Raw genomic sequence first — 19,826 nt, forward strand, 5'->3', positions numbered from 1 at the left:
TATCCGTGTTCTGTCTGGGCGATCCGTTCATTGGTGGGAGTGAGGTGCAAAGGTCCCTCACCGGGGCCTCCCTGGCGGTCCAGTACTTAGCCCACCTTCCAGTGCAGGGGACGCGGGTTCCATCCCGCGTGCCACGGGGCAGGTGCGTGCGCCGCAGCTACTGAGCCTCTGTGCTGCAGCTGAGGCCCGACACGGCCAGTAAGTGCTAAGATATTCGTGGATGCCTGCAGTCCCCCAGCAACAGCACCCTGCTGCTGATTTGCCCTTTGATGGCTGGTAGCGTTTGCCTTATGTATTGAGGTGCCCCTGTGTTGGGTGTATGAACATTTGTGATTGTTACATCTTCTTGGGTTGAGCCCTTGGTCATTATGTACTGCCCTTCCTTGTCTCCTGCCACGTCTTTATTTTAAAATCTATTTTATCTGGTATGAGTATTGCTACTGCAGCTTTGTTTTTTGATTTCTATTTGCATGGAATACCTTCTTCCAGCCCCTTACTTTCAAAGTCTGTATGTGTCCCTAGGTGTGAGGTGAGTCTCTTGTAGACAGCATATATTGGGTCTTGTTTGTTAATCCGTTCAGCCCGTCTGTGTCCTTTGGTTAGAGCATTTAATTCATTTACATTCAACATAATCATCCATCTATATGTTCCTATTACCATTTTCTTACTTGTTTTGGATTTGTTTTTGTGGGTCTTTTTCTTGTTTCCTGCCTAGAGAAGTTCCTTTAGCATTTGTCGTAAAGCTGGTTTGGTGGTGCTGAATTCTCCTGCTGCTGCTGCTGCTAAGTTGCTTCAGTCGTGTCCGACTCTGTGCGACCCCATAGACGGCAGCCCACCAGGTTCCCCCGTCCCTGGGATCCTCCAGGCAAGAACACTGGAGTGGGTTGCCATTTCCTGCTCCAATGCATGAAAGTGAAAAGTGAAAGTGAAGGCGCTCAGTCGTGTCCGACTCTTCGCGACCCCATGGACTGCAGCCTACCAGGCTCCTCCGTCCATGGGATTGGGCAAGAGTACTGGAGTGGGGTCCATTGCCTTCTCCGGCTGAATTCTCCTAGCTTTTGCTTTTGTAAAGCTTTGGATTTCTCTGTCAAATCTGAATGAGAGCCTTGCTGGGAACCATCATCTTGGTTGTAGGTTTTTCCTTTTGCCACTTTTCCCTGCTGCTCCCTTCTGGCCTGGCTCCCAGCCCGCCTGTTCATTCTTCTGCCTCACTTGTCCCGTTTGTTTATTCCTTGTGGCATCTTTTTCATTTCAGCGTTTGTTTTGCTCATCAGTGTTTATTTGTCCTTTAGATTTTCTAGGTCCTTAAACATTTCTTGTATTTTCTCAATCCATGCCTCCATTCTTTTTCTGAGTTTTTGGATCACCTTTACTAGCATTACTCTGAATTCTTTTTAGGTGGATGGCAGAAAAGTTTAGGTGATATAAATTTTAGTTTGCTGCAGTTTTATGCAGGGAATCGCTGTGCACATGGGGAGTCCTTTGAGGTGCAGGTCTCTCTAGGCTGGTGAGGTGCAGTCACACAGAAGTGCCCTTGGTGACAGTTTCCAGTTGTGAAGTTTCTGTTGCTGGTGTTGTAATGTACAGTATTAACATACGTGAAATACAATTGTTCTGTTTACTTCTGTTTGTATAAGTGTAAGTTATGTGTTGTTTAATCAAAGTGTTTCCTCTTGGCAGTGGACTCTCGAAAAATTGACCAGGAGGGGAAAATCCCAGATGAAACTTTAGAGAAACTGAAGTCCCTGGGGCTTTTTGGAATGCAAGTCCCAGAAGAATATGGTGAGTAAAGGGAACCACCACCCAACTGGTTCAGCTTTCAACAAAGCCTCTGTATTTGTCCATGAAACAGTTCTGTTCTGGAAAGGTGGCCTTTGAAAACGCATTAAGTCCAAGGTCGGGCTGCAAAAATGCTGAAATTAATCAAACTGCCCTTTGTGGGCTACATTTAGGGGGCTGGCTGGTGAGCGTGCGGCCTGGTGAAGGGGCTCTTTGGCAGGAAAAGCTAGTGAGCTCTGTGCCCCGCCGTGGGGTTGTGGGGGGCAGGGAAGGACCTGTAAGGTGTCTGCTCTCTGCGCTCTACGGGGCAGGAGGGGTGGGCTCACCCCTGGGCAGGCTGATGGCAGCGGGGTCTCTCTGGCGGAGGGGCGGCCCCAGGCCGTCAGTGCTCTGCGTCTGAACGTTTCAGAGGGACAGAACATAGTCCCATGTGGGCACTGGTCCAGACACAGTCTAGTGTGCACTCTTGGGATCCTTTCCTACGAGCATGGCCCCCTGCCCCCAGCCTGCCCTCCCCAGAGCCCTCCCCCGAGCCCTGGCTGGGGCAGCCTCCAGCTTCGTCAGCTCGGGGTCAGGGGTTTGGGTTGGAGAGCTGCTGGTGCTGAGAGCCGGGCACATCTGTGGCCGTGAGCCCAGTGTCCACGCCGGGGGGTAGTTTGCACAGCAAGGCCCAGACGCTGGTTTAGCTCCAGGGCAAAAGTGCAGTCCGTTCCCCCCACCCACCCCCCACCTCGCAGCCCAGGGTGGGGACTCTCGTGCCGCCGGGACCCAGGCTGGAGCGGCTGCAGTCTGAGGCAGAGCCTGAGATCCTAGGGCAGAGGCTGTGATGCCACATCTGGAGGCGTGTTTCCTCGGGGGTCTCCGTCTGTGTGTGTCTGTCGCCATGTTGTAAGCTCTTAGAGGGTATCTCCTACTCGTCTCCCGTTGAGTGCCTCTTCCCACATCTCCAAATGACAGTAATAAGAGAAAGGACGGTCTGTGGAGGAAACACGGCGTCATCTCTGCAGCTGCTTCACTGCTGGCGGGACGCGGCGCGGGCCTCGGGTGCACCTGCAGCCTGCAGGGCAAAGCCCTGCGCTCTCCCCAGGCCTCCAGGCCCGGCGGGGTCCCAGACCCCGGGGAAGTGTGTGCGCAAGGCGGCGGCCACGTCCAGTATTAGAACAGAGCAGGAGGCTGAGCCTGTCGTCAGCTGCAGAAAGGAAGTGTGTGGAGGAGAGCTGCCAGACGCAGTCGGCTTGGTGACGGTGTCTGCTTCCGCCTGGGTCTTAAAGAAAGCACTTCCTGATTCAGGAGAAGTCGTTGTTTCCTCCACACAAGTTTGTGTGAAACTTGAACACGTCTTTTTGCGTCTCTGTGTTTTATGCCAGCACACGTGTGTGTATGTGTGTGTGTGACTGCACAGCCCCATCCCTAACTCTGCTTTGAGTTCCTGTTGAGTGTGAAAATGCTCTTTCATGAGATCATAAAATGGTCACATTTGGAACTATTTCATTTTCTTCCTTTTTTTTTAAACTCTTCCTTGGGAAATGAAGGCAACTACGACCTTATGTTCATGCCCAAATAGTTTTCAGAAACGTCCTGGGTCTGAAGCATTCTGAAGTCTGATTGGGAATCTCTGCGCCCAGTTCTCCTCCCTGACCTTCAGCTCCCCGCGGTCTCACCCGCCTGTCACCTATCCCCACTCTTCATCCCCCCGCCCATGATTTCACGGATGCTTTCTTGAAGAAGGCTTCCCTCAGTGCTCAGCTGGCAAAGAATCCACCTGCAATGCGAGAGACCTGGGTTCGATTCTTCGGTCGGGAAGATCCGCTGGAGAAGGGATAGGCTATCTGCTCCAGTATTCTTGGGCTTCCCTTGTGGCTCAGCTGGTGAAGAATCTGCCCACAGTGTGGGAGACCTGGAAGACCCCCTGGAGAAGAGAAAGGCTGCCCACTGCAGTATTCTGGCCTGGGGAATTCCATGGACTGTGTATAGTTCATGGGGTTGCAAAGAGTTGGACACAGCTGAGCAACTTTCACTTTCTTAAGAAAAGTGTCACGATTTTTTTTTAAGAAGCAAAACGGACATCGGTGTATGAAACAAGTGGGAACACAGTGTCTTGACTGACAGGTGGGGTGGGGGCTGTGGCAGGGTGCTGGCCTCCCTGGCCCCTGGGCTGGGGACACTGTGTTAAAGTCCGCGTCTGCATGCGCTTGTTACGGAGCCAGAAAAGGTCTGAAGGGAGGTGGACGGAAGTGCGCTGAGTGCTGTTAACGAGTGATTTGTTTCTTTGTGGCTGTCTGTGTTGTGTTCCCTATAAAACGGTGAGCGGGCCGTACTTCACGGAGCCTTTTCTGGGAGGGTCTGGGGCTGGAGCGCGAGCGGGGCTGTTCTGTTCCCGCCCCAGGTGGCCTGGGCCTCTCCAACACCATGTACGCGCGGCTGGCAGAGGTCATCGGCCTGGACGCCTCCATTGCTGTGACTCTGGCGGCTCACCAGTCCATCGGCCTCAAGGTCAGGTGTGGGTTAGTGGGGCGCGTGGGGGGACTGGGCAGCTGGCTCCTCTGGAAACCGCCTCCTCCCCATCGCCCTGCCCCATCCCTCCAGGCCCTGGTCAGAGGCCGCCGCCTCCGTGGAGCCTGCCCGCACCGTGGGCGGGAAGTGATCCCTCCCGTGCTTCGTTTGCTCCCTCGGGGCCTGCGCGTGTCCGCCCTGCTGCTGGTGCCCACCCTCCACTGGACTTGGAGCATCTCAGGGCAGGCCCCCCGGCCCACAGCTCAGTCCTTGGGTGGTTTTGCTTGGCACAGGAACCGAAGGGGCGGAGCGCCCCCAGGCTCGGCCGTGGCTCCAGCCACCCAGCTGGGCAGTGGAGAAGCTGCCAGGGAGCCCGAGTCCCGACCCGAAGCTGTGGCGAGCCGCCCGGCCTGTCCCCATGTGGGGGCTCCCTGACCCCCCAGCAGCTCCCCATTTATTTTCTGGGGCTGCCAGCTCCGGGCGGCCCCCTTGCATGAAGGAAGCATTTCTGTGAGCCCGTGGCGCCCGCTCCTCTCACTGCCGCTGAATGAGCCGTGTGTGTCGCAGGGCATCATCTTGGCCGGCAGCAAGGAGCAGAAGGCCAGGTACCTGCCCAGGCTGGCGTCCGGGGAGCACGTGGCCGCCTTCTGTCTGACGGAGCCAGCCAGGTCAGCCCCACGCCCCTCGCAGCCTCTCTGCCTGTCCGCTTCCTTCTCTCATCTTCACCTCCCTTCTCCTCCCTGGTGACCCTTACAGACAAGAACGGGCCTGTCAGCTCCTGTTCTGTAACTGTTTTATGCTTTGCAACCCTCCTTATCGGCTTTCCTGGAGGCTCAGTGCTAACTAAAGAACCCACCTGCCAATGCGGGAGCCCCAAGTTCGATCCCTGGGTCGGGAAGATCCCCTGGAGAAGGAAATGGCAACCACTCCAGTGTTCTTGCCTGAAAATCCCATGGACAGAGGAGCTTGGGGGCTACAGTCCGCAGGGTCCCAACAGAGTCGGACATGACTTAGTGACTAAACCACCACCCTCCTTATATAAACGTCAGATGTCACAGCCACAGCGGCTTTCAGACTGCGCGGGGTGGGTGGTGTCATCCGCACTGTCCAGGCTGTGGACTGAGGTTCAGCAGCGTGGAGCCGGCAGCCCAGAGTCTCAGCTGCCGTGGGCTCAGGGCTTCCGACGGCAGGTCGATCTCAGAGCTTGGCACGTGCGAGCCCGCCTCTGTCTGTTTAGGTCCCCCAAATGTCCTCACGGACAGTTTCACCCGAGGTCATAAAGTGGGGTTGGCCAAACCCACCTTGCCACCTGTTTTTGTAAAGGAACTTTTATTGGAACGTACCTGCTGTGTACACGTTGCCTGAGCCTGTGAAGCTGAATGCATTTATTACCTTGCGCTTTAAGAGCCTGTCAGCTCCTCTGTTCCGCTCTGAAATTTCCTGTGGGGGCCCTGAGGACGCTTGTCTGTTCCCAGCCACCTGTGTCTGTCCCCGCAGTGGGAGCGATGCCGCCTCCATCCGGACCAGGGCCACGCTGAGTGCAGATAAGAGTCACTACGTCCTCAACGGCTCCAAGGTACGGCTCTGTGGCCTCTGTGGCCCGGACCTTCAGCGCACTCACTGGCCACCGTGCTCCAGGGGTCGTCGGGGCGGACACATCAGCCCTTGACCATCTTCCTTTGTTGGCAGAAGAACTGGGCTCAGAGAGGTTCCCTGACCCACCCCATCCTGTCCGCCTTGTGGCAGGATAGGTACCAAGGCGTCCCAGCCTCAGAGTCTGTGGGCTTCTGGAGCGCCACCCACCTCGTTGAGCTGCACTCGTGTGTCTGTCTGTCTGTTTTTTCTATTACACGGAACTTGAAGCACACGCGTGTGCTGCTGGGAGCGTCCACAGCCGCCTCCTACCTCATCGCCCCTCTGTTCTGCTGCAGCTCTGGGTAGTGGTCAGGGCGGGCCCGTGCGACTCTGCAGGGTGCTCACAGCACCACTGGACACGGAGCGCGTGGTGGTGACTTCTGGGCTTCCCCGGTGGCTCAGCAGTGAAGAGTCTGCCTACAGCGCAGGGGCCACAGGAGACACGCGTTCGGTCCCTGGTGGGGAGGATCCCCTGGAGGAGGGCGAGGCACCCACCCCAGTGCTGTCGCCTGGAGAATGCCCCGGACAGAGGAGCCTGGCGGGCTGCCCTCCATGGGGTCACAAAGAGCCAGTCAGGACCGAGGCAGCTGAGCGCGACGCCTGCTCACCGTCTCCTCAGCGCCCGTACTTTGCTGTCTCGTGCCTGTTCGGTGGATTTTTTTTTTCCCCAAACAAGTTGCTTGAATCAAAATCCAAGTTAAGTTCTATGCAGAGCCGTTTGTCGGGGAGTCTCTCCACTTCCCCACCCTCTCCTACTTCCCTCCCACCCCAAGGTGTCCTGTGCTAGAGCCAGAACTGCCACACACACACACACACACACCCCAGACACACTCACATACACACCACACACCGCACACACTCACACAGAAACCCGGACACACACGGCCCTCCAGGGAAAGCCTCGCTCTGCTGTCCTGAGCTGTGGTGGGCAGCCGACGCCGACAGGCGGCTGGAGTCCTCCTGCTTTCTTTCCTCAGGTCTGGGTCACCAATGGAGGACTGGCCAACGTCTTTACTGTGTTTGCAAAAACGGAGGTCGTTGATTCTGACGGCTCAGTGAAGGACAAGATCACAGCATTCATAGTAGAGAGAGACTTTGGTGGCGTCACCAACGGGAAAGCCGAGGATAAGATGGGCATCCGAGGCTCCAACAGTGAGTGGTGCTGTGTGCATGTGGGACAGATGAAGCGTGTGGCCCACGCATGTGTGTGTGCGTGTGAGAGAATGTGTGTGAGATACTAAAATGTGTGTGCACGCATGCGTGTGTATGTGAGAGATGAGGGCGGCGATGACTCCCAGGTGAGGTTCCCACTGCCCCGTGGGACGCCCAGCCTCGGGGGCGGCCGGGCCGGAGGGGTCCTGTCACGGGGCTCAGTACCTCAGGCCCCCGTCTTCCCCCGGGGCCCCCTCCTCCTTCGCTCCCTCCTCCGCGCCCAGGCCCGCCTGCAGCCCAGTGCGTACTCGGTCCACTTGAGGCCAGCGTCCTGGACGTGGCCCTCGGCCCGGCCAGAGCGGCCACACGGTCCTCACGGGTCCCTCAGAGGCCGAGGGGCTCAGCCTCTCAGCGGCCTTGGCTCAGACCACGGGGGCTCTGAGCGAGCGGCGAGCTGCGTGGCCTGTGTGCAGGCCGGGGCCCGAGCACTGGGACCCCGGCTGAGCTCCTGGCCATCGTGTTCCAGCCTGCGAGGTCCACTTTGAGAACACCAGGGTGCCCGTGGAGAATGTCCTAGGAGAAGTCGGAGGTGGCTTTAAGGTGCGTTGCCCGCTGCCCGGGCCCGCGGAGCAGGGAGAACCGGGCCCCGGGTGTCCCCCGCCCGGCTGGAGGCCTCGTCTGCCTGGGGCGGGCCAGGTTCCTGCCTGCAATTCTGGGAGGGCAGCCTGTGGAGCGCAGGGTGCACAGCGCGGGGTCCCGAGTGCCCGCCCTGAGTCTTTTTTTCTTGGAGTTAGATTGTGTTGTGTTTTCGTTGACAGGTAATTCACGTGGCAGAATTTGCCGTCTCCCGCACGCTCGCTGTGGTGGTTTTCAGGACAGTCACTGGGCTCAGCGCCCCACTCCGTGTCTAACTTCAGGACGTTGCCGTCACCCCAGAAAGCAGCGCCGTGCCTCCCCCTCCCCCACCAGCCCTGGCCGTCGCCGCTTAGTGTCTGCTTCTGTGGGCCTGCCTGGTGGGCTGTCTCCTTACGATGTGATGCGCATAGGGCTTCTCTCACGCTCTGTAGCCAAGTCACAGAGGTGTCGGGTGAACGGGCCGCATCGTGCCCCCTGTCATCAGCTGAGGGTTGGTTGTTTCCAGGCCATTTGAGTCGCGCTGCCGTGAACGCTCACGCGCATGTTCGTGTGGGAGCACTGCTTGCCGTCCCGCTGGGGGCATGGCTGGAGGAGCGCAGGGCTGCGGGCTGACGGCACGCCGAGTGCTCTGAGGGCCCACCAGGCTCCCCCATGGTGGCTGCCGTTTCACGTCCCCACCAGCAGCGCTTGGGCCTGAGGGGCCCAGGTTTCCACAGCTCGCCAGCTTGTGTGCTCGTCCTCTTTAAGTGCTCACTCTGGCCTGGGGTGCAGTGTCTTCACCCTGGGGGAAGCTGCCCCCACCGGGCCTGTGCAGAGGGGTCAGGACTCCCTGGCCTTACGGACGTTAAGAGACTCGCCTGAGGGCGCCAGCCAGGCCCCGGCCCCCGCCCCCGGGGAGTGGAGCAGAGCGCACGAAGGGTGGATGCAGGGGCGTCCTGTGCGGCTGTCACAAGGAGGGGGCCCAGGCTCCCTGCAGGCCGTCCCTGGAGACGCCGTCCACTGTTGACATTCCTGAGTTCACAGCGCTGAAATACTTGTGTGCGTCTAAGAGAGGATGGCAGCATCTCTCACTCACCAGCAGGCCCTCGCAGGCTTCACTCGCTAGGGAGTGTGGCTTCCCGAGGTTGCGAGCTGCAGTGTTGCCCCGCGTGCTGAGGTCAGTCGCCGTCTGGGCCCCGGGGTCGAGCGGTCCGTGGTTCCTCGCCCTCCCTGCTTGGCGCCGCCCTGTGTGGCCTGTGTCCCATCATCTCCTGAGTCTGATGCCGAGTCCCCAGGTCGGAGCCCGAGCATTTTAAGTTCTTGGGCTGTGTTGCCGCGTTGCCTGCTGGACAGCTGAGCTGCACATGAGGTCTCTGTCCAGTCCTTCTCAGCGCAGCGTTTAAAGAATTTCTTTCCCACTGTGTTAGGTGAAAAGTGATGGTTTTAACATGCCAAAGGAAGTAGATTTCTAAAGACCTGCTTTGTGATGAGTGGGGCTGTCCACCCGTCAGCCTCAACACTGAAAAGCACGAGATGCTGGGGGTGATTCCAGAGATGGAGGGTGGGATGACCGCAGGCCCAGGAAGCGGAGTCCGGCGTGCAGTCAAGGAGGGATCTGGAGGACAGCTGTAGGGGGGGAACGTGGCAAGGGGGCAGGAGCCGGGTCGGGAGGAGGGATGCCTGGGCCCAGGAGCCCCCTCAGGTCGGGCGAGCCCTCCAGGCTTCCATCGCCCCCCAGGAGGTGAGCCTGGCGTCCAGCCGTCCCCTCCTGTTGTTGTAAGTGAAGTTCAGGGTAAACTGCGAAGAGGCTGTGAGGGGGGCTTGTTCACGGCCGTGAGCTGGCCTCCGGGGGCCTGGTGGGAAGGTCCCAGGACCCCAGGTGGGCAGTCGCTTCCCCTCGTAGCCCCGCGTCCTGAGACACATGAGGGCTGACGTCAGGGCTCGGGGGCCCAGGGCCCGCGTGTCACTTTGCACTGGAGCTCGCCCGAGCTGCCCGCCCACGGCCAGCTGCCGCACTCACCCGCCAGGACCCAGTCTGTCGCCCGGTGACTGGAGCACATGCTTCCAGTCTCCCCAGCCCCACAGGATCTGTGTTGAAAGAGTCTCCACTCAGCTTATTGAGCAACTCATCATACATTCAAACTCAGAGGCACGTTTGCTTAATCCGAGTCACCTCGGTGAGCAGTCTGCACGAAGCCGCGTCACGCGCTGCTGCCCCCACCTCCGGGCCTGCGCCCGGGGCTCCTGGCCTTGAGAGAGGCGGGCAGGCCCCAGGCCCTCTTGGGGCTTCGCACTGGCATCCACCGGATGTCTGGGCGCCCTCCTCCCCACCTCCCGACCCCCACACACTGGACTGCGCTCCCCTTCAGTCCCCGCCCACCATGCGCTGCCTGCTGCCTGGGGACTGCAGTGTCTGTGCCCCGTGGGGTCTGCAGGGGGCGCCTCCCAGGACCCGGCATCTGGTGCTTGGGTAGCAGCGTGTCCACTCGCCCCCTCCCCCGCTGGAGGTCAGGGGTTGGGGTCAGAAGAGGACAGAGGTCACCGTGGGAACTGGAGGCAGGGAGCACGTCCGTGGTGGAAGGCTGGGCCCTATGCACGCCAGGCAGGGGCTGGCACGGCCAGGGGCTCACCGCTCAGAACCTCAGGCTCTTCACCCCTTCAAGGGGCCCTGACGCTGAGGCGCGCCAGGAAGGTGAGGCGCTGGAGGCGGACGCCCAGCTCGTCTCAGCCCTGGCTCCCTTGCCCCAAGGCACGGAGGGCGTCCCCTTCCCTTCTGGGCGGACTGCACGGATGCCTGTGAGCATCGCAGTGACGCCAGCCTGGTCTTGAGCGGTGGGGACTGTGCTCCCCGGCCCAGGGCGCTTAACTCCTCCGAGCACTCCTGTGGTCTTCAAGAAAGCCTCTGGCCCAAGTGGACGAGGCTCTCACGTGCTGTGCCCCCAGGGCCCTCCGGTTCCCCAGCCGGGCCCCCGGGGAGACTCGCACTGAGCCCCCTCTCCCTGCAGGTGGCCGTGAACATCCTCAACAGTGGGCGCTTCAGCATGGGCAGCGTGGTGGCCGGGATGCTCAAGAAGCTGATCGGTGGGTGAGTGGGGGCACCTGGCCCAGCCCGGGCTCCCCGTGGCCCCGGGCGCAGGGCGGGCTGCTGCTGAGCCGCCCGACAGCCCGTCCCATTCAAGCCTGGGATCCGGGCTTGATCCAGAAGGAAGGGTGCATGGGGGCGGGTCTGTGGGGCCAAGGTTCAGGTCCCAGCTCACATGGGATGGGGTGGCACGTTCTGGGGGAGGTGAGGGCTGCTGAGCGAATGTGCAAATGCTAGCTGGACACCCGCAGGCCTGGCGATGGTGCCCCATGGGTGTCCGCACGGCGGGGGCGGGGGGCGGTGAGGTCAGTTTGGGGACCCTGGTCTCCCAGTCTCTGGATGGTTCCTTTCTTCTAGTAGAGTCCCTGAAACCCAGATCTCCTTCCCTTTGCCAGTGAAGTTAAAACAGGCCTCTAGGGTCTTGGGGGCATGAAACGTCACTGCTGGCTTTGCTTTGCCAGAGGGATGTGGCTGAGGCTGAGGCATGGGCATGCCAGGGGCTGCTCGCCATAGGGTGCTCGGTGGGTGCCTTGGAGTTCAGGGAGGGGGTGGTTTACAGAAGAGGAGACCCAGGCTCCCAGGGGGCAGTGATTTGCGTGAGGCTTTGCCCCCATCAGCCTGCATGCTTGGGGCCCATCTCCCTGAGCTGAGCTGCCACCACGGCCCTGAGCCCATCTGGACTCTGCTGCCTTGTCTAGAAAGCTTCTCAGGGTGAGAGCTTCGCTCTCACGCTCAGAGGCCGTGGAGCCCCTGGGATCCGGGAGCGTGGGAGCCCGTCTGGGGAGCAGTGGGAGGAGAGGCTATGGGCACTCGGCACCTTCAGGGCCGGCCTGGGACCCCGAAGCGGCCACGGGCCACGGGCCACCCTCCCGGGTGTGAGCCCCTGTGCGCTGCCCCGGCCTGGCGCCCCTCCATCCCCCACCCCGGGCACCGCTCAGAGAGGACGGGCACCCCTCCCCGGAGACACCGGAAGGCGGGGCTATGACATCCAGGGTGTTTGGTCTCAGGGGACCCGCCTCTCGTGGTTCCCGTCTGAGTGCGTGTGGGTGATGACTTAGGAAAGCATTTCAGGACAGCGGGAAATTGTTTTTGATAACTCCACTCTTGCTCAGAAATGACCGCCGAGTACGCCTGCACGAGGAAACAGTTCAACAGGAACCTCAGTGAGTTCGGCCTGATTCAGGTGCGGAGGGGCGAGGGCTGGGCGGGCAGTCCCCCGCGCAGGCACTGAGAGCCTGCCCTCCCGGCAGGGATTCGGGGCGAAGACAAGCTTGCCCCCGGCTTGGCGCTCCTGGCCCCAGGCTCACTCTGCGGCTTGGCGGGCCTGGGTGTCCGTGCAGCAGGTCTGTCTTGACTGTTCTGACACTCCAGGAGAAGTTTGCCCTGATGGCGCAGAAGGCCTACGTGATAGAAAGCATGGCCTACCTCACGGCGGCGATGCTGGACGCACCTGGCTTCCCCGACTGCTCCATCGAGGCCGCCATGGTGAAGGTAACCCGCACAGCACGCCAGCCATCCTCCCCGCAGTCAGTTGCTGCCTGGGCATTGACGAGGTACCCACGCCAGCCACCCCGGGACACCGCTGGGAGCAGAGTGGCAGAGGGACAGAGCCCTGCTGGTCTCCTGGTGGGCTTTGTGCCAGGCTGTCACCAGCTGACTGCTGATCACGGTGAAAGGAGAAAAGTATAACTCCACACCCACCAGAAAGAGCAGCAGGGCTGCCTTGGGAAGGCCTGCCTTGTTCTAGCTTACGGCCTTTCTATGTCTTAGTATCAAAATTGTCTTTCCTGAGTATTTGGCTAAGGCAGATACCAACGTTTCCTGTGTTTTTTGTCTTGGGCGGCAGGAGAAGTCAGTTTGGGGCCACCAGTGAGATGACCGGCAGGTCCCCTCCCCGGGCCGGGGTGGCCCCGTCCGGAAGCACAGCTCTGCGCCTAGGCCTCCCCGTGCGGCCCGCCAGCAGCCTGTGCTGACCTTGCCCCACATCCACGGCAGGTGTTCAGCTCCGAGGGCGCCTGGACATGCGTGAGCGAGGCACTGCAGATCCTTGGCGGCTTGGGCTACATGAGGGACTACCCGTACGAGCGCTTGCTGCGCGACAGCCGCATCCTGCTCATCTTCGAGGTGAGCACGCTCTGCCCACCAGCGCGAGCCCCTCCCACCTGCCTGCACGCCCCTCTGCAGGGGGTGTGGGGGGTCTGCGCTTCCCCTGGTCCCCCCCGAGGGCGCGCCCAGAGAATCCGCTGCTGTGAGCTCACAGGCCGCCCAGGACTGCTCTCCCGAGGCCCCTCCCCTGCCAGGACGTGGCGGTCCTCCGTGGCTGGCGGGGTGGTCAGCAGGGGTGCAGGGCCCTCAGCGTGAAGCCCAGACTGCCCGGGACGGGCTCGGGACAGCCCAGCGCTGTGGCCTCAGTCCAGCCCCGCCCCTCTGACCCACGTGCCACCAAGCGTGCCAGGCAAGCCGCCGCCCACACTGCCTTCCCGAGGACCCACGACTAAGGTGCTGGGGACTTAGGCGCCGTGGGCGTTGGCACCCGCTGCCGGGGAGCAGCCAGCTTCTTCCCAGAGGAGCTGGGCCTGGACCAGAGCGGCCTCCGAGCGCTTGCTGTGCCCTCGGTGAAGCGTCCCTTGCCACCCGGGGCAAGCTGCTTCTCCCTTAGAGACACAGAGTCAGGGGAAAGGTGTGACCCCTGCAGGGTGGTCGTGTGGGGGCAGGGCCCCCGGGGGGCAGTAGCCTGCCTGTCACCCAGGCCCCTGTGATAGCCCTGCTTCCCGAGGGTTAGCAGGCAGCAGCACGGCCTAGCTCGCCACTGGGGGCGGCCTCTGACCTGGATAATGTCGGCCCCAGGGAACCAACGAGATCCTCCGCATGTACATCGCCCTGACCGGCCTGCAGCATGCTGGCCGCATTCTAACTGCAAGGGTCAAGTAAGTACCATGTCCACCGTCTCCCCCCGAGGTCCCCCTGCCCAGCAGATGCCTGTGCTGGAGCAGCCGGAGGAGGGGACTGCCCCTTCCCAGGACGGGGGTGCACCTTGGTGGGGCTCAGCTCACTCCTGGGCTGCGGGAGAGGCGGGGCGGGGGTTGGGGGACGGCTGCCCGGGAAGCTGCCAGGGTCCTGCCCTGAGGTCACCCTGCCATCCACCCCAATGGCTTTTACAACCAGACCAATGAGGTAACCCTCAGACAGTCACTCTGGCATCTCTTCTGGCTGCTCCCGACGAGCGGGCCAGGGGAGGGGCAGGGCCCAGATGTAATCTGGAGCCGCCATGGGTGCCCTGAAGCCGTGGGCTACAGGAGCTGGTCTTGGGGCCCCAGCTCATGGGGCCTGTGCTCTCTGTAGGGAGCTCAAACGGGGCAACGTGACCACCATCATGGAGACCGTTGGCCAGAGGCTTCGGGACTCCCTGGGCCGCACGGTGGACCTGGGACTGACTGGGAAGCTTGGAGTTGTGCACCCCAGCCTTGCGGTGAGTGGCCCAGCAGGGAGCCAGCCCCCCGTCGGTATGTCTGTCCCAGAAGGAGCGTGGCTGGGCACTGGGGAGATCAGTCGGTCCATGGGATCCCAGGTGGCCCTGTCTCCACCGTCGCAGTGGCGGGAGGGCCTGGGCACACAGTGGGCAGTGCCGAGCTGAGCCCTCCGCTGGCCCGGCAGGATGGCGCCCACAAGCTCGAGGAAAACGTGTACTACTTTGGCCGCTCTGTGGAGACCCTGCTGCTTCGCTTCGGCAAGGTACCTGGGGCAGGGAGGCCGGCAGGCTAGCATCTGAGCCAGCATCCAGCGAGTGTCCACCTTGGGCACCAGGCCTGGAAGGCAGGCCTGGTCACCTTGGAGGGCTGGGGTGCGGAGCAGGGCTGGCCGTGGCTGCCTGCCCTGTGGGCTATTCAGCTCGGCAGAAGCCGGGGTGGAGGAACCCTGCCAGGGGCACCTTCCAGTTGGCGAGAGGCCCCCTGAGGCCAGGAGGGGCAGCCCCGTGTGGCCCTGGGTCTTGAGAGCTGATCCGTGGCTGCTGTGGCTGAAGTGATGGAGCTCCGGCCTCTGGCCTCAGCCAGGCTGTGGGACGTGTCTCTGCCCACGTTTGGGGTGTAGAGTGAGGCGCAGAGGTGGGCCCCGGTGAGGACTGTGGGGCAGGGGTCCCAGGGGCCACGTCTCCCCCACTGTGTTCCCAGACCATCGTGGAGGAGCAGCTGGTCTTGAAGCGAGTGGCCAACGTGCTCATCAACCTGTATGGGATGACGGCCGTGCTGTCTCGGGCCAGCCGCTCCATCCGCCTGGGGCTGCGGGCCCACGACCATGAGGTGAGCCCCCGCCTGGGCTCACGACAGCCTGCGGCCCCCTCACCCTGCTTCACTGGGGCCTGCGGGCTGGGGGGTGTGGGCCCGTGTCCTGGTGGAGTGAGCGTGCGGTGCCGTCCAGATGACCTGGGCTCACAACAGTGCTGCGGCTCCCCTCACTGTGCTTTACTGGGGCTCACAACAGCCTGCGGCCCCCTCACCGTGCTTCACTGGGGCCTGCGGGCTGGGGGGTGTGGGCCCGTGTCCTGGTGGAGTCAGCGTGCGGTGCCGTCCAGATGACCTGGAGCCAGGGGAGGTTGGCGAGGTTGGCGGCGTTGCCGAGCTGTGGCCATGGCAGGGGCTGGTGCTCTCAGCTCCAGCGGGCGGTCTGTGCTGCTCAGGACACAAGGCTGCTGCCTTCCGCCTTCCTGCTGGAGAGAAGAGGGGGTGACGGCCGGGGTCCCGGGCCAGGCTTCCTCTCCCTCTGTGTCCCCGCGCATCTGGACGCGCTCTGGCCCACGGCTTCGGGGTCGGGACACCCTCATGCCAAGGAGGTGTTGAATCACCCCCCCGGACACAGGGCTCGTTAGAACCTAAAGCCACGGCTTCCGAGCCCAGCCGCCTGACCCGTCAAGGTGCCAGCCTGGGCCGACAGACGGAGGTCTTGGGAGTGCAGAGGTCGGGCTCCAGGGTGGGGCTGTGCTAAGCCCAGACTGCAGGGCCCCCGGCAGTCATCCTCGGGGATGTTGGTTCTGGCAGGTTCTGTTGGCCAACATCTTCTGCTCAGAGGCTTATCACCAGAATCTCTTCATCCTGTCTCAGCTGGACAAGCGTGAGTGGGTGCTGGGCTTGAGGGGCGGGGGGACCAGGCGCCTGCTGAGCAGCAGAAGGGATGGCACGTGCTCCAGGTGCCGTGGGCACGGACGCCGAGGTCGCGTGTGCCCCGGGGAGATGCCTGCGCCACCAGGGCCCCTCCCCACGCTCCCTGAGCCCAGAGGCCCCTCCCCGCGGGGCGCTGCTGCCTCCAGGGCCCCTCCACAGGGTGAGCTGTCCTTGGAGAGAGCGCTCCAGCAGCGTCCCTGCTGTCACGGCCCTCTCCTGTTTCCCGCGTAGATTCTCCAGAAAACCTGGATGACATGGTCAAGAAGGTGTCCCAGCAGATCCTGGAGAAGCGGGCCTACATCTGCACCCACCCCCTAGACCGGACGTCCTGAAGAGGGCCCGCGTCCCCACGGCCGCCGCCCTGGATACGCCACAGCAGCCCGAAGGCGGAGAACGTGGTTTATTACAAATCGACTGTTTCTCCTCTTCACCCGACCTGTGGGCACTGCTGCTGGATGTGTTCTTGGCCTGTGAGTGGACGCGGGGTAAGCACGGAGCTGCAGAGACTCGCCGGCTCGGGGGGCACCCAGAGGAGGCTGGCGGGCACAGGTCCTGGCCTGGGGGCTACGTCTGTGAGGCCGCACGTTCTCCAAGAAACAGCTCAAAACTGCATACGTGTCACTGGTTTTAATTTGGAGCAAAAGGCGCTTAACACGCACCAGGAAGCATTTAGCACGGCGTGTCTGCCCTTCGAGTGTGGGCAGTCTAGACACGCATCTCTTCTGAGCCAGCTGCGAGTGGACAGAGCTTGATCCTCAGGCCCACCATCTGGGGCTGGCTTCCAAGGCCCTTGGTCCTTGGCATGAGGGCTTTGCGCCTCGGCGCTGGGCCTGCTCCGGTGATGCTGCTGGGGCAGCAGGGCTGTCCTGGGGCTCCTCGGCCTCTCCTCGAGCACAGCTGTGTCTCCCCCTACATGAGCGGCGTCTCCCCCGGCTCGAGCAGGGCTGTGTCCGGGCCCCCGTCTGCTCCTCGCTGACATCCTGTTCTGCATGCTCACCTGGCAGGCTTCAGGCACTGGTCTGGTTCCTGGGTGGTTTGTCCAGAAAGCTCACCCTCTACATTGTCTTGAGGCGTCCAGGCTCTCCTGCTCCCCTGAGGGGGAGTCACTGCCCACGGGGGCGACGGGAGCCACACAGGAGCGGCGCTGGCTCGGGTGGGGCTGAGCGAGAGCCCAGAACCATGACAGCCTCTCTCCCAAAGGTCCAACCTGGGGTTTCGTGAGGAAGTTGTTTCCAAAGCTGTGAGTGATTTGCAGGCGAGGAGGCGCTCTGCTCAGGATGGAGAGCTTGTGTCTCCCGCGCGGCGCCGTCAGGAGGGGCCGGCCGCACGGGAGCCCACCCAGGCCCGCTCCATCCCTGCAGTGTCCGTGTCCACATCCCCTGCGGGGCTGTTCTCACCGCGTGGAGGTGGGGGGAGCACGCGCCTGCCCATGCACTTGGGGACCTCGTCCCAGAGGGGACGGAGAGCCGAGCCGGGCCTTCCCAGGCTGGGCCACCCGTGTGACCCTGGGCCAGAGACCCCCGACAGGGAGCGGGGGTGTCCCACAGCCCAGAGCCTGGGGGTGCCGGCCCCCGGGGCGCGTCAGCACACACTCCTGGTACAGGCTCCGTCGCCAGCTGCCCGTGGGAGCGCAGGAACAGAGGAGACCCGAGTTGCCCGGACCCATCCTCCTGGGCAGGGAGTCTGGCAAACCTAGTTGGCAGCTAGTCAGCTCTTTCCCTGAACGAAAGTTCTGGCTTTGTTAAGTCACACGTTGTGGTTCCTCCTCACGTACAAGAGGGTAACGAGGACACAGGGGTCGTCATGGCCCTTCCCCTTGGAGGGATGAGTGGCCGGGTCCGAGAGGGCCCCGGGGGGCCTCTGGAGGCAGTAGTGCCCTCTCACAGCTGAGAAGGCAGGCACAGAGCGGAGCGGGGTGTACCGCCCAGAGCCCCGCCTGCAGTCTGCCAGCCCTGCCGGGGCCGAGGCCCCGCTCTCACCTGCCCTGGGCTTGGGCGCAGGCGGAAGCTCCAGGAACTCCGGCGGCCGTGTGTACAGGTTGAAGTCCTGGTGGCGCCGGTCCCAGCCCCACCTCTCCCGCCGCAGCACTGGCTCCAGCAAGTTGGTGAACAGGGCCTTCTCCCTCCACTCCTGTGTCGGGCAGCAGCAGGTCAGAGGAGGCCCCGTGCACCCCTGCCCAAGTCCCGCTCTTGCCACCAACCTCCGTGGCAGCGCTGATGGGCGGCAGCCGCAGGGGCCAGGTTGTGCCCATGCTGTGGAGACCCGCCGTCTGGAAGCCGTTGGGCGTGCGCCAGGCCTGACGGGACTCCCTGCGGGCCCTCCTCTCCTCCTCCTCTGGGTCCAGAGGCCCCACCGTGGCTGACAGGTACTTCTGTGAGTATGTGAACCTCCTGCCCGGCTCCTGTGAGCAAGCGCAGATGGGTGGGTATTGTGCCCAGGAGTGGGCCAGGCGCTAGGGCTCTGTTCCCTGGGTCAGAGGCTGCTCCTGAAGCAGCCAGTGCTAGAGGGAAGCCTTGGCCCAGGCGTAACGGTTCTGCGAGAGCCAGGGGCCCGCGGCTGTTCACAGCCACACGCCGCTGGGACGGCACGGGGCCCCGGCTCCCGCTGTAGGAGGAGGGTTCACGTTTAGTGGGAACATGGCCGCTCCCCCTGCGCCAAGATCCCCGCTGACAGTCGGCCACGGGGTCAGAGGAAGGAGCCCACAGGCTCTCCCACCGCCCCGCCCTGCCCACAGTGGGCACGCTGGGCTGCTCCGGGCCCTGCGCCGTCACTCACCTTGGCCATCTCCTGATACAGCTCCTTCTTGGCCAGCTCCACAGAGTTCAGGGTCTGGATACTGTAGTTATGCACGGCGTGCGTGTCTGGGGCCGAGACCCGTATCACCCTCGCTGCAGAGCTGGGAGGCTTCCTGCCGATCTGGGAGGCCGCCGAGATGTTCCTCTGGAGAAGGAGACACCGGTCATCCCCCACACAGGGCGCCTCTGCAGCCAGCAGGTGTCGGTGAGGGGGCCTCTGGGAGGCGGCCACAGCCCCAGGTTCCCACCAGCAGTCTGGAGCCCACCCAAAGCAAGAGACACCGTCCCACCACCCACAGTGGAAATGAGCGGACTGCAGCGGGAGCCACGGGCTGGGCTCGCAGTCTAGTCTCGAGAGGCCACACAAGCGGGTGGGGGCCGGCGAGCACCTCAGGGGGGGCGTCACGTCCAGCGTCCAGCTGTGCTCACGGTGGGGGGCCCGGGTGCACTGACCCGTCTGCACCGGGGAAAGGGCAAGCCCCCTGCTCAGCCTCACCCCAGGGCCGGCGGGTGGGTGACGACCAGACACCAGGGGTCCTGCCTGTGCTCCTGACCCACGCTGGGAAGCGGACAGTCGCCTGTGGGGTGCAGACAGCGGCTGTGACTTCGTCTGGGGGCCTGGGGCTCTCTGCTGGCCTGGGGCTGATGGAAGCGGCGGAGTCCCGACTGCCAGCCAGAGTGAGCAGTGCATGTCATGCGAAAGGCCACACGTGGAGCCAGATGGCTCGAAGGGACAAGACAAGAAGGTAACGTCAGGATCACCGTCATTTAGCAACACCAGGTAAAGATGTGAGCGCTGTGAGGCAGAAGTTGAGACCAAAGCAAGAGCACTGGCTATGAAAGCCTCAGGGTCAAGAGGAGACAAGTGAATGAGACATACTGCCGCGGCGACACAGTTGCAGAATGAACTGGGAAGCTGGGAGATCAACCGGACAAGCTCCCTGAAAGGCAACCTCGGATAAGAGGGTGACAGTAAGGACCCAGAGCGCGGAAGGTGGAAACACGAGCAGTGGCACCGAGACAGGAGGGGCCGGGAGAGGAAAGGCCGCAGAAACGGCGTCGGAGTCCACACGGAGGGTGCGGGTCTGGACACAGGATTAAAGGCCCGAGGGGAGGAAG

The 19,826-nt window shown here is 62.4% G+C and overlaps 2 protein-coding genes across 11 annotated transcripts in view; one reads left to right on the top strand and one right to left on the bottom strand.

Annotated features, from left to right (window-relative positions):
- The window catches only part of ACAD9 (acyl-CoA dehydrogenase family member 9), a 47,467-nt gene extending 30,945 nt beyond the window's left edge, over positions 1-16,522 (top strand). For 2 of the 5 annotated variants that reach the window (XM_070777007.1, XM_070777009.1), the window contains exons 3-18: positions 1,681-1,782; positions 4,166-4,272; positions 4,840-4,940; positions 5,770-5,848; positions 6,885-7,059; positions 7,586-7,659; positions 10,680-10,759; positions 11,869-11,919; positions 12,007-12,247; positions 12,752-12,880; positions 13,604-13,683; positions 14,099-14,225; positions 14,411-14,488; positions 14,926-15,054; positions 15,790-15,862; positions 16,144-16,522. In XM_070777007.1, the coding sequence (XP_070633108.1) occupies positions 1,681-1,782; positions 4,166-4,272; positions 4,840-4,940; positions 5,770-5,848; positions 6,885-7,059; positions 7,586-7,659; positions 10,680-10,759; positions 11,869-11,919; positions 12,007-12,247; positions 12,752-12,880; positions 13,604-13,683; positions 14,099-14,225; positions 14,411-14,488; positions 14,926-15,054; positions 15,790-15,862; positions 16,144-16,244 (1,727 nt within the window). In that variant the 3' untranslated portion in view covers positions 16,245-16,522. Of the gene's footprint in view, positions 1-1,680; positions 1,783-4,165; positions 4,273-4,839; positions 4,941-5,769; positions 5,849-6,884; positions 7,060-7,585; positions 7,660-10,679; positions 10,760-11,868; positions 11,940-12,006; positions 12,248-12,751; positions 12,881-13,603; positions 13,684-14,098; positions 14,226-14,410; positions 14,489-14,925; positions 15,055-15,789; positions 15,863-16,143 lie in introns of all 5 variants that reach the window. The other 3 variants (XR_011563098.1, XM_019984903.2, XM_070777008.1) reach the window with 3 other exon arrangements.
- The window catches only part of CFAP92 (cilia and flagella associated protein 92 (putative)), a 39,133-nt gene continuing 31,128 nt past the window's right edge, over positions 11,822-19,826 (bottom strand). For 4 of the 6 annotated variants that reach the window (XM_070777006.1, XM_070777002.1, XM_070777003.1 and 1 more), the window contains 4 exons: positions 18,688-18,852; positions 18,113-18,313; positions 17,892-18,042; positions 11,822-15,461 (listed from right to left, as the gene is read on the bottom strand). In XM_070777006.1, the coding sequence (XP_070633107.1) occupies positions 15,217-15,461; positions 17,892-18,042; positions 18,113-18,313; positions 18,688-18,852 (762 nt within the window). In that variant the 3' untranslated portion in view covers positions 11,822-15,216. The remainder of the gene's footprint in view (positions 15,462-17,891; positions 18,043-18,112; positions 18,314-18,687; positions 18,853-19,826) is intronic. The other 2 variants (XR_011563097.1, XM_070777004.1) reach the window with 2 other exon arrangements.

Source organism: Bos indicus, chromosome 22 (genome assembly GCF_029378745.1).
Source record: "Bos indicus isolate NIAB-ARS_2022 breed Sahiwal x Tharparkar chromosome 22, NIAB-ARS_B.indTharparkar_mat_pri_1.0, whole genome shotgun sequence".
In the NCBI taxonomy this organism is placed as follows: domain Eukaryota; kingdom Metazoa; phylum Chordata; class Mammalia; order Artiodactyla; family Bovidae; genus Bos; species Bos indicus.